Source organism: Melanerpes formicivorus, unplaced genomic scaffold (assembly GCF_026170545.1).
Source record: "Melanerpes formicivorus ecotype bairdi unplaced genomic scaffold, bMelFor1.0.p_v2 SCAF_28, whole genome shotgun sequence".
In the NCBI taxonomy this organism is placed as follows: domain Eukaryota; kingdom Metazoa; phylum Chordata; class Aves; order Piciformes; family Picidae; genus Melanerpes; species Melanerpes formicivorus.
The window spans coordinates 233400-245747 of NW_027142380.1; the positions used below are offsets into that span (position 1 = coordinate 233400).

The 12348-nt window shown below is 40.7% G+C and overlaps 1 protein-coding gene across 1 annotated transcript in view; it reads left to right on the forward strand.

Moving 5' to 3' along the window:
- The window catches only part of LOC137449039 (netrin-4-like), a 52423-nt gene that overhangs the window by 4494 nt on the left and 35581 nt on the right, over window positions 1–12348 (forward strand). The window contains exon 2 of the mRNA XM_068154111.1: window positions 2779–3320. Coding sequence (XP_068010212.1) covers window positions 2779–3320 — 542 coding nt within the window. The remainder of the gene's footprint in view (window positions 1–2778; window positions 3321–12348) is intronic.

Consider the following 12348-nt stretch of genomic DNA (forward strand, 5'->3'; position numbering starts at 1 on the left):
GATTTTCCTTCCTTTTCCAGGTTCAGATAAAAACAGCTGAAAAATTCAATACAAGCCTAATAGCCCATTTATGGGAAATATAAACCACAGCTACTCCCCTTAAAAAGCATTTCTTTTTTTACTTTCTCACAAGCTTGTCTGCAAAGCCTCCCCTCTATAAATCCTTAAGTTGAGAACTCTATCTTATCTCCTCTATGAAAGCTTCAGTGGTGTGATTCTGCAAATAGAGATGGACTTTCTTTCAATTACATGGTATATTTATCCATAATCCAACATCTTTGGAAACAGGCACCAATTCTTCATCAAAACTAAGTAATGTGACTCTTAGAGGTAATGCTTGTGCAAGGCTCACTTGGAAGACCAGTCTCATTTAAATTGTCTGGAGGCAAAGATGACACCTTTATGCAGCAGTGAGCAAAATCAGTTCGTATGCAATCCACTCAAAACATAGAAACTGCTTTCCTGATTTCCAGTAGTCTTTACCAAACAGTTTGACCTTGAACCTAAATCTAAATGCCATTTGCAAAGACGTTCCTGAGGCATGAAGTTGTAGCTTACACGTTTGCTGACCTGCAAGGTTGGATTTATCTGTATTTGAAGAATTCTGCCTGGCTCAGTGAAATTCACCCTCCAGAGCAGACAAAAATTTGGAATGTCTCTATTAAAAAGAGGAAGCTCTACACATTTTTTGTGGGAACCCAAGTCCTTTCTGAGGACAAAAAGGCTCCAAGAAATTTCACAGAACCTATCAGATATAATCTCAGAAGCTCATGGTGTTTCCCCTGCAACTGTACCAGGCTCAGATGGAATAAGAAGTTCATAAACAGAAAGAAAATACATCAAAATGGTCATCAAGCAGTCAGGTGTGAGGGCTTGATGGAGGATCTCCAGTGGTGCTAAAAATCACTTGCTCAGTGGATGCTGAGGAGTAAAGAACAGAACTCATAGAGCCAAACATTCTCATCTTCTTTCCTTTCCAGCTGACTTCTGCAGTTTCTTCCCTCATGAAAATTCATCTCTGCAGTGGCACAGGGAGTGGTGCTGGAACTGAGAAGGGGCAGCTTTTATTTCTTAGGTCTGGGGACTACTAGATGAATATGTATTTCAGGCACTGTTGCCCACTAAGCTCTCCCAGCCTCCTAGAACTTCAATGGGATACTAAAAAAAGTCTTAGCCAGCCCATTCGGGTCAGTAGTGGAAGGCAGCCTCCACCAGGAGGAAACCTACTGTGATTTGTTGTTGGGTTTTATTTGTTTGTTTCTTTTTCTGGAGGCTGCTGCTTACATTGTCTGCAAGACAAACACTCATTAAGCCTGGGTTCATTTGAAGGTGCCTTCTGCCTGTTTCTAAGAGGAGTCAAGAGCAGTTTTGGATGATCTGCTTCCCTGCTATCTCAAGTTTAAGACTACCTTACGCTGAATGTCAGCTAAAATGGCACACAGTTTGGGATTCACACAATGGGATTAGTGGACATACAGCAACTTCATTTCGTGTCTTAATCCTGGGAAGCAGAATACATGAGGTGTTTTCCAGAGCAGTGTCCATCTCTGACCTTTCTCTTCTGGGCTGTGCAGAAATATCACAAGGGAGCTAAGGACAGAATCAACTCAAGAAGCAAACCTGTGCACTCTGGACACATTTCTTCACCCTAAATATTCCTTTTGGTAATAGGGACATCCGTTTCATCAAACTACATTTACAATCTGAGTAATTTTTGTGAGGCTGAATTAGAAAGTGTTTTCTTTGACCTAATTTGATTTTAAGGCTAATTTTGCCTGAGGTAAGGGTGAATTTTAAGATTGGACCTGCAATCTTGACCTAATAGCTGACCTTTGAACTGTTCCTAGATTACCCAGCTTTTACGGTCATCTTAAGGGTCATTTCCTGTAGGACTTACATCAAGTCATCTGACTTGTGACCTCTTAGATTAGATTTATAACCTTTCAAGGTCAGTCTTTAACTCCTTCTAGACTGCTATGTTGCAAAGAGGACAGTGCATGCTATTAGCAAAGCGGTTCTAAGAAGGTTTGGGGATTGACCTTTAACAAGATTTCCAAACAATATCAAGATTTTGTACTTATCCCTACTTTTTCTTAATATATACATTGAAGATGCCAGAACTCTTGCAAACTTGGCAAACAGAATATAGTCACCTACCTCCGTGTCAAGGTATTCAGACAAAAGAGAGACTTGATTTTTAGCTCTGCTAAGCATCAACAGTTCTAGCTGATCTCAGTAGGAGCAGTAGTAACTCAACATCCCTCAGAATGATGCCAATAATACATAGCTCTTGAACTGTAGAACTACATGCTTTCCTTATGTGTTTATGTGCAATCAGTGTTTGTAGATTGTTGGGGGGGGGGGGTATCATCCTTTTTCTTTATGTATCTACAGTGACTTTGCTGTCTGATAACAATGCCAATAAATTCACTGAATAGGTACAGAGAAAGTAAGAAAACACAGGATTTCTATGGTTAAACATACAACTTGATGGAGCAACACAACTGCATTTTCAACAGAAATCAAATGGAAGCACCTTAAGCATGAGTTTTCTAAGGCCTCAGTTTCTGAGTTAGGCATCAAAACCAAGGACTAGATCTACTGAGAACCTCCCTTCAAACTTTGTGTAAAAAGATAAAGTAGCTTTCCTTAGAAGGAGTTATCTTCAGCCTCAGTCCCCAGATGAGGACTCCAAACATTTGCATGGTTGCCTATGTTACAGCCTGAGAACTATTTGAGAAATTCTACTTGGTTATGTTTCTTTTGACTGTCTTTCAGATCCCATGAGGCTGCAAGTCTTTCGCTGCAATGGCCGTTCTTGCAACCCTCCAGTGGGAAACCTGGCAACAGGGAGGACACCAGTCACTCTCACCACATGTGGCCAGAACAGTACAGAGCTGTACTGCTTCTACCCAGACCAGAATCTCCTCCATCAGGTCTCTCATGGCTGTGGGCAGCCTCACTGCACCAAATGCAATGCCAACCAGCCTGACAATTCCCATCTCCCTGCTGACATGACAGATGATTTCTTTGCAAACCCTGTCTCCTGGTGGCAGTCTGCTCAGGGAGTACACAGGGAAGAAATCAGACTGGACTTTGAAACAGAGTTCTACCTGACCCATGTAATTGCTGTCTTCAAGTCACCTCGCCCAGCTGCAATGGTTTTGGAAAGATCCCAGGATTATGGTCAGAGCTGGAGGCCCTACAAGTATTTCTCTGTCAACTGTACAGAAACATTTGGACTTCAGGATGATCTCATTGAAGAGGGTTCCATGTGCACTTCCAGGTATTCAGATGCAATGCCCTGCACGAGAGGAGAGGTAAGCAATAACTGACGTTTGGACTAATTATAGTGTCAAACACCTGAAGGCTGGCTGAAAATGAGAGAGTATGTGCTCAGAGAGATACTCTGAGAGTATCTCTCAGAGAGATTCTGTGTCCCCCCAGAACAAGGGGACACAGTCTCAAGCTGCACCAGGGGAAGTTTAGGCTCAAGGTGAGGAGAAAGTTCTTCACCGAGAGAGTCATTTGTCATTGGAATGGGCTGCCCAGGGAGGTGGTGGAGTCACCATCCCTCAAGGTGTTCAAGAAGAGATTGGACATGGCACTTGGTGCCATGGTCTAGTCATGAGGTCTGTGGTGACAGGTTGGACTCGATGATCCTTGAGGTCTCTTCCAACCTTGGCGATACTGTGATACTGTGAAAATAAAGGAGAAGTGAAGTTGCATATCAATGACAATTTATGGAACTCTTTTAACAAATTTCTTTTGAGGGCTGCACAAAATAGGATTAATATGGCCTCATTCTACATTGCAGATGCCAAGATCTGAAGTAGAATCCAACAAAACAGATGTAGGGAAAAACACATTTGTAGAATCTGATTTATCCATCCTGTTTTCCCACTTTAGAACGATATGAACTGTATGGTCTGTCATTCCGCTCCATGTAAGAAGCCCTAGATAATTGGATGGCTTTTGAATATATCTCTCCCCTAAGTTTAATGTAACTTTTGTTGCTGGGGGTAACCTCTCTAATTGTATCAAGACAAAGGCTCCAGAAATTAAACCACTGAGAAACAGGAAGTGGAAGTGAGTGGCCAGACTTCACTATTCAACAGTGGGAAAAGGCTCTCCCTTGGTATGAAAACTCTAGTGTGCTATTAAAAACATCAAGAAGGCTTTCTTTTAAAGTAAATGTACAATTGCTCTGATAAATTCCTCCGACAAGAACAGTAACAGTTGCTTAGTAATCAGATACTTAGTTTAGTTATAACCCTCTTCATTGATTTCCAATCTTGAAATGATTTAGATAGGAAAGAATAAATATTATTGGTATTGTTTCATGGAGGAGACCTAAAGGTGCAAAGGGAGATTATAAGACATGCTCACAATGTTATAGTCACAACAGAAGCTTGAATGCTTTTGTTTCCTTCTTTCTTCCTTAGAGAAGTCACAGTCCCCTTGGTTTTTCTATCTGGTTGTGATCATGCAGGTTTGGCAGTAATATTTTCCTGCAAATTAAGCTCAGGTGTGAGGTGAATGGTCCAGACAGGCTTCAAAAACCACAGTGATTTCAGCAGTGCACTTCATAATGTACTCGAGAAGAAAAAAACTAGTGTACTACACCTGACACAGGAAAACAGCAGTATGGAGAGACTGAGTTCATGTGCAACAGGCTGAGAAACATCTCTGCATATAACAAATCTGGAGTGCATCATCTGACTACTGAACTGTCTTGTTTCTGGATAGTGATTCTGCTAGTCAGTTATCATGATACACTTAAACACATCTGAATATCTTCTGTAGAGAGATTACAGTCTGCCACGTCAATACAGAATCTAGGCAACTAATCTTCCACTCTTGTGTGCCTTCCAATCAACAATCTGGAAGTACTTTGCAAGATCCATTTAATGATCTTCAGCACATATGTATGAGTCCTCTTGCCATTTCACAGATGAGGAAAGAGCAGCAGAAAAAGGTGAAGTGTTTGATAGCTAAGCAGAACAATTCAGGTTGCGCAGGGAAGAGAATACAGGGTCTGAGGCAAATGCCATGGCCTTAAATGCAAAGCAGCTCTTTGTTCTCCAGTACAGTATCCTCGGTCTCCCTGCACTATGCTGGCTTATTAAACATTAGGGAATATCATTAAGACCTTGTGTTGCTGCTACAACAAATCTGGGAAGTGGATGGCAGAAAATCAAATGATAAAACGTTCACCCAACACAAGCCTTTGTAATTACAAGTGTCAAAATGATTCTGTCAGCTTGGGCAGCAACTACACTGAAATGAATATGTGTGTGCTTAATCAATCTGCACTGTGGTAGTAGATGTTAGAAAACAATAGTAACAGTAAGAACAGTCACATCTTTACAGATAACACCCCTTGCAGATTCCAGATAGTTTCATGAACTGGTACATGAATTGAATACATACAAAGGTCACTTTCTCCATGGGTCAGAGAGCTGAAGCTTTAAAGCAACACACAGGAACTTAATAGAGAACAAGACAATACTGTTTCACAGCACATTAATCCAAAAGGATTCTCATGTTCTAGACACACTTTACAGAGACCTCTGAATCAATCCATGAAATGGCACTATGGCAAGCATGCAAAAGCACCAGGCTTTTCAGGTCAGCAATATGACACAGCAGATTCTCTTGGTAATTAAAATAAAGGGAGGCAGACTGTAGTTATTTAAAGCACACCTGATGACATTTGCCTGCTATTCTTGCTATAAGTCACACAGGAGATTTGCCCATGCACCTCACAACTGCAGCTGTACACCCTATTTCAAAGATGTATTAAATGTCACCAGAGCATCTCTTCAAGCACTGACTCACCACTGACTTGGAAGGAATCTGACTGAATCCCTACCACAGATTTTTGCAGCCTTCTCAGCTGTTTTTTTCCCTTCCACACTGATAGAATAGAATAGAATAGAACAGAATAGAATAGAATAGAATTAACGAGCTTGGAAAAGACTTTCAAGATCATCAAGTCCAACACCATCTAATCAACTAAACCATGGCACCAAGTGCCTCATCCAGTCTCTTCTTAAACACCTGATTCTGGCTAAGCCTTGGATTGCTGAGGCATTCTTGCACAAGATGACAACATTTCTGAAATGGTCAAAACTGTTCCAACTTAAATGCTAATTAATGCTCTGAGATAAATGACAGGTTTTTTTTCTGCTGGGGGGGTTGAAGTTACTTCCACTGCATGACACTCAGGTTTTTCTTCGTTGTTGTCCTATTCACTTGGAGAAGAGACACAGATTCCTTTTTAACAGGGCACAAATGGAATCAAAAGAATTAAGATCACTTAGGTTTGAAACCCATGTGGGACACATCACAAACCAAGATTTCAGGTAGATGTGAAAGGAGAAGGTAATAGCGCTGCATCTATAAACTGAGGTGCATCTCCCTGAGCCAGCACACTCTGCTGGTTCACCAAGACCACTGAAAGAGGATTTACCTGGGACCATGATGGGAAACTTGTAAGAAAAGAAACTTTTAGGAGACTAGAAATGGAAGCAAAAGACATTTGGGTGAGTGACAATGTCACAACAGAACAAACTGTATCACTAAATTGAGGTATATTCCTTGTCTCTTGCAGATTATCCCTTATTTTTCATCTCCAACAAGGTCACACATCTCCATTCCATCTCACATAAGGTACAGCTGAGGTAGAAGGTGTCATGCATTGAGGAAAAGCCTGTAGGAATGCAAGGAAATGTCAGAATCATAACATCATAGACTTCTTAATGTTTCTTTCACAGTTTTCTTTTACTCCAGCTTTCCCTAAATCCCTTAATTCTGTTCAGATCCAGAGCACTTCCGCAGCTAGGATCAACCTGTCTTAATTCTTCTTGCTCTGTTGATGACTTCTGGTCTAGAAGGCAGAGCAATTTATTCACTGCCAGTTGCTTGCACATCATTTGCTTCATACAAAACACCACAAAATCAGCACCTAACTTTCTACATTTATAAATGCTTCTTAGCGGAAATGCTGCACTGGCACATCTTAAGTCCTGACTGACATGTTAAGCAGCCTGTTTTGTCTGTGGACTTCTCTCCCTCTAAGAAGTGATATATGTAATGGGAAGCAAGTGCTTCTAATCTTTATCCTATTCTTAAGGGAGAATATTCTTAACTATTCTTAAGGAAGAAGTTATGGCTTTGCTCACCAGCTTCAGTACACCAACCTCAAACATGAGGTCATGAACTAAAATCGATCCCACCTTTGTAAGGTCTGTTCATCTACTGCAGGTACATCTACAGGCAATGCTTTAATGGAGTCTTATGCATCAGCTGAGGCCTCTTCTACCTACTTATCCATCCATCTTTTTCTAATTTAAAAACCACTGTAGTTTGTAGTCATGGAGCCTAAAATGAGCCCTCAGGTCAGCTAACATAAATCAAAACTCTGACCCAAATAAAAGGAGAAATTACCACAACAATTGCATCAGACATCGCAGTCACATTAGTGTGACTTACCGTTCAAACATCATATGGGGGAAACAGGGATGAAAATATTTCAACCTTTATCCTGACAGCACGTGCACTCAAGGATCTGAGAGATTAAGAACACATTTTTGATAAACTGGAAGATCAGGAAATGAAAACAAATGTTCTCCTCCATCAAAGATGATGTTTGCATGAAAGGAAGGCATTAGCATGCAAAGCAGGGTAGAACACTGACCTGCTTATAACCACCAGACCCAAAAGGAGACCTTTCTTCTATTTGGTCTAGCTAGTGGAAGGGAGTTTTGCATCAAAGGCTGGTTCATTTATATGAGTGTCTGTGTGACAGATGACACCAACGAAGTGTGATATAATAAACCCATTACTGGAATTCACTGGGGGCTGGAAGAATTGTGTATGCCTGAAGTAAGTAATTGGTTTCTATGGCAACATGTTAAGTGTGCCTTGTGCAGAAGACCTGTTCACTTGCCATTTTGATTCCTGTGGTGACCTCTTTAGGGACAGAAGTCCCCAGCAGTGCCTTTTGTCAAAAATAAGTGGCCTCACTTTGTAGCTAAGAGACTTTTAATCATTCTTTTAAACATACTCTGTGAATGCCAGACCAAGACATGTTGTGATGGGCAGCAGTTCTGTCTGCTTCAAAAGCAGCCAGGTTGTTCAGACAGAAGCCACAGTCAACCCTATGGAAGCCTTTTTTTTCTGCACTGACAGTGAAGACTTCTGCTACCATTCTCCTGCTCCAGAAAGCTTCTGAGCAAGAGTTATGTCAGAGGAAGACCACTTGCACACTCACCAAAGCAGGCCATGGACATGTATGTGATTTTCTTCCAAGCACCCAGCTTTTTTGCTGTCTTTTCTCAGACTTCTCTGTATTGTATTCATGCCAAACCTTTTGATAAACAAAGGAGGATCCTCCCTGCACACATACACATACCTTACTAAGTGGCAACATCAATAATTCAAGAGGTCACCACTGAGGCTTCTGTGGCTTCTTTAAAGTCTGAGCTCCTGTCGAAGTGGGGTCATTAAAAAAAAACACACTCAGCACATCACAAGGTTGAATTCTTAGTAGCTAAAGATGCAAGGGCAGGGTCTTGCACTGCAGTGAATTGTCCAACAGTCATTGGTACTGGGATCTCAAAGTTGCATGATGCTCAGGTTAAACCAACTTCCATCTGGAAAAGATTCCTGATGGGATTAGTCACAAGTGAAGGTAAGTGTGTAAATGTTATGACTAGGGCTGTCTGTTCAGTATTTCATTTAATTCCAGCTGTAGAGGAGATAGAATGCAGAGGCAAGTTGAGAGGAAGCAGTTAACACCAGCAGTGTAAACAAGCAGATAGCACTGCCAGGCCCTGCTTCCCTGGAGGAAGAATTAAGGGGCTCAAGGATTTGTTTCTGAAGGGAATCTGAACTGACAAGACCAGCCCAGCATTCCCATCCCTGGCAAATGAACTTCAGGAGGGCATCAAGTGTCCTACTCTGACCTGACTTGCAATGAATCATTTCAGAGACATTTGGAAACTTACAAACCAGCCAGAAAGACACAGGAGGGTTTTGGTTTGGGTTGGGTTTTTTGTTTTTCAAGCATTGCTTTTGCATTTCCTGAACATACAAGGCAGCAGATATAAATTAATTTTTCTTCTCATCCTGTTTTATGAAACCTTAGTTGAGTAGCAGCCATGACTTTTTTCTCCAAGTTTCAACTCTGAAAGATTCTTGTCTAAAATGCTCTGAATCTTAAAGAGTTGTTGCAATTTTCAAATTCCAGGCAAAAGAAGATTTAACTGCTTGCTCTACAGCTGTCCACACGTCACTGTCATGGTGAGACTATGCACTTAGCTAGGTCTGTTCACAGGAAAGATTTTAGTCAAGATCTGTAGATCTAAGTGGCTCCACTTGTAAGAAATGGATGCTCTCCCGTGAGAGTGCAGCTTGTTGACACTTGTTGACAAAGGTGGGTTGTTTCAACTTCCCCTGACAATTCAGCAGACAGAGTAAAATGTGTCTCCTCATTCCCAATCCAGTTAACAGTCGGATTGACTGCATCACAGAACACCTTGTGCCACCTTTTGCCATTTCAGAGCAAGTATCATTCCTCATAATGAAAAAAGAACATTGCATGTAAGGTAGTGCTATGTAGAAGGAATTTTGTCAGTTCCCTGTATACAGACTGCAAGTTGAAGGTTTTTGTGCCCAGTAGGCTAGATTTTGCAACCTAACTACATTACCTGAAGGTACTTCTTTTCCCTACAAACCTTGCCTTTACATCTGCTGATAACCTGAACCTACAGAACACATTTGGCTTGAGGAAGAGACAAGATTTGTCTGCCTCTAACTTCAGTTATGTGGTCTTTTCCCATTGGCACCAATGTCTAAATATTAATGCCACACTGACTGGATTACTGAAATAACCTCAAAGCAAATGCAAAGTGATGAGACATTGACCCTTTCTACTTTGAAAAACACAGAATGAATTGGAGATGCCACTGTCTTGGTAGTAGCTGAGCAGACCCAGATCAGAGAAATGTAAAATATCAAATGCACAATTATGTCTTTAATAAACTATGATATTCTAAGTTTTCTTCTCCAGAAGGACAGAAAAACAGTGGATCTTGATTAAAAATTGACTATTCCATGAATCACCAGAATGGGCCTTCCAATAGCTAAGTAAATATCTAGACTTTGTGCTCTGAATGGTGTTTCAAAACAGGCAAAGGACTATTTCTTAGTAAAGTCTATTGTACCTCTACATGGACGAATTAATTTTAGTCAAGGGTCTCCCTCAAATAAATCAGAAGATGTTTGCCACTGGGCAGGAAAAATTCTGAGACAGTTCTTTACTGTTGCTTTAAGAACAAAATCAACTCACATGAAAATCTCTTAATGAAGAGGATTTGGGGCTGATGAGAGATTTTATTGCAGCTTCCTTCTGATGGGCCTATTATAAGCGCAGAGACATTTCTGATTTCATTAACCTGATTGTGTGCAACATGATCAACTTAGCTTAAGGGTGATTTGTATATCAAATTCTTGTTCTGCACAAGGATCTTCTTTTGTAGGAGGCCATGTGTTGGCACTACCCTCCATTTATGACTCATATTCCTTGACTTTAGGCTATGAGCTTGCAAGGGAAAACCTTTGTTGTGTCCACATCTTCACTGACTAATACTGGCTGGATGATCAGGTTAAGAAAACAGAATTATCTGCATCAAGAATGGAGAAGCAAAACATATGGCAAGAAATCAAAAATCTGAGACACTGTCTCCAGAATGAAGACAACCTCCTGATTGGTGAGAAAACATCACCCACTAGGAACCTGTGCCAAATTGTGTATAGCAAAACCAGTACTCTAAGAGTGGTTACCTTTTTTGGCTTTGCACACTGAGAGCATTCTCCAAACCTCCTTACTCTTAGAATAGTCAGGAGAGGACAGGGCAGTGATCATCTTTTTTAGGTGCAGCTGATTGACTTTTGAAAATGAGAATGACAAATATGCGCTTGATAGCAGATATGCAGATAAGCGTGAATGCCCTACTCAGCATTCAGCTCCAGTGTTAGCTCCTGATTATAAGAGAAACTCAGGATCCAGGATGTGTTTCCACAAAGGGTTGAGACTATAGAGGTGCTGAATACCCTCAACTTCCACCCAATTCAGTGGAAGTGGAAAGACTCCTGGGGTGTACTGTAGCAGACTTCATCGCCATCCAATTTTCTTCTATGGGTGTGCAAAAGCTGCTTTAACGAAAGCTGCACACTGATGTTTAGAGAATTGACTGGGAGATTTCAAAGCAGCCTGTTACAGCAAAATTGAGCACAGAGCTTCCACAGAGTTTGATATCACTTATAGAATTAAATAGATGCAAAATAGCCTTACAGTGAACATCATGGGAAACTATTTCAGACCTTGCATCTCAACTGTACGAACACACTTCCTCTTCATTACACTGCCTTCATGTCTTTTACACAAACATGAAATTTGCATGATATCTCTGGGAAAGGAAAAATTAATCATATTTCTGCTCTTCTGCAAAAGGCAGAAGTCTAACATCTATCTGTATAGAAGGATATGTTTGCTTCAAGGGCTTCAGAAATACAAACCTGGTGAATTAACGAAAAGAGGAACAAACACAAGGAACCAGTGGAGTGTTTCTTCCCACAGCTTATGACTCTATGAGTTCACTAATACTTACATACTTTTCTAATCTAATCTTTAAAGCATTTATGCAGAAATAGCTGAGGTGGCCAATCTCCCACTTTTTACCTTTCATTAAAATTGCATCTATGGAACATCCACCTCTAGGGGTTATTTGAGAATTTTACAGATATGAATCTCTTCATCTTCCTCCCATTCCATGAAGTACATGAATACTTTATTCTATTTTTAGAAAAGTAAGCAGGACATACAACCCACTTCTGTTCCTGCTGAGTTCAGTGGCAGGCTTCAGGCTTAAGCTACTTGCTGAATGTTATACTGAACAATTGTGCTGGGGCTTGGAACAAATAGTCACATTCCCAAGTGTGTACTTTGGTCACAGCTGACATCTTGTCCTTTTTTTACAGAAGTAAAATTCTCCATGTGCTGCATAAAATTATCAATCCATACACACACAATCACCACCAGTCTGCCTCCTAACTTAGGATGATTTTCTGTATTAGGGAACCACAACCCCAAATACACTAATTTAAAATATAAAATGCTGTATTTTAGTATGAAGGGGGGAAAAAAAGTTGAGTGGTCTGGGGACTTTTTAGGTAAATTATACCTTTGTGGAAAAATAATTCAGAGCATGGAAACAGAAATGCCAGATCTGTTTCTAAAATTCATCCCACTCTATAATTTGAGTCAGTGCACATAGTAGA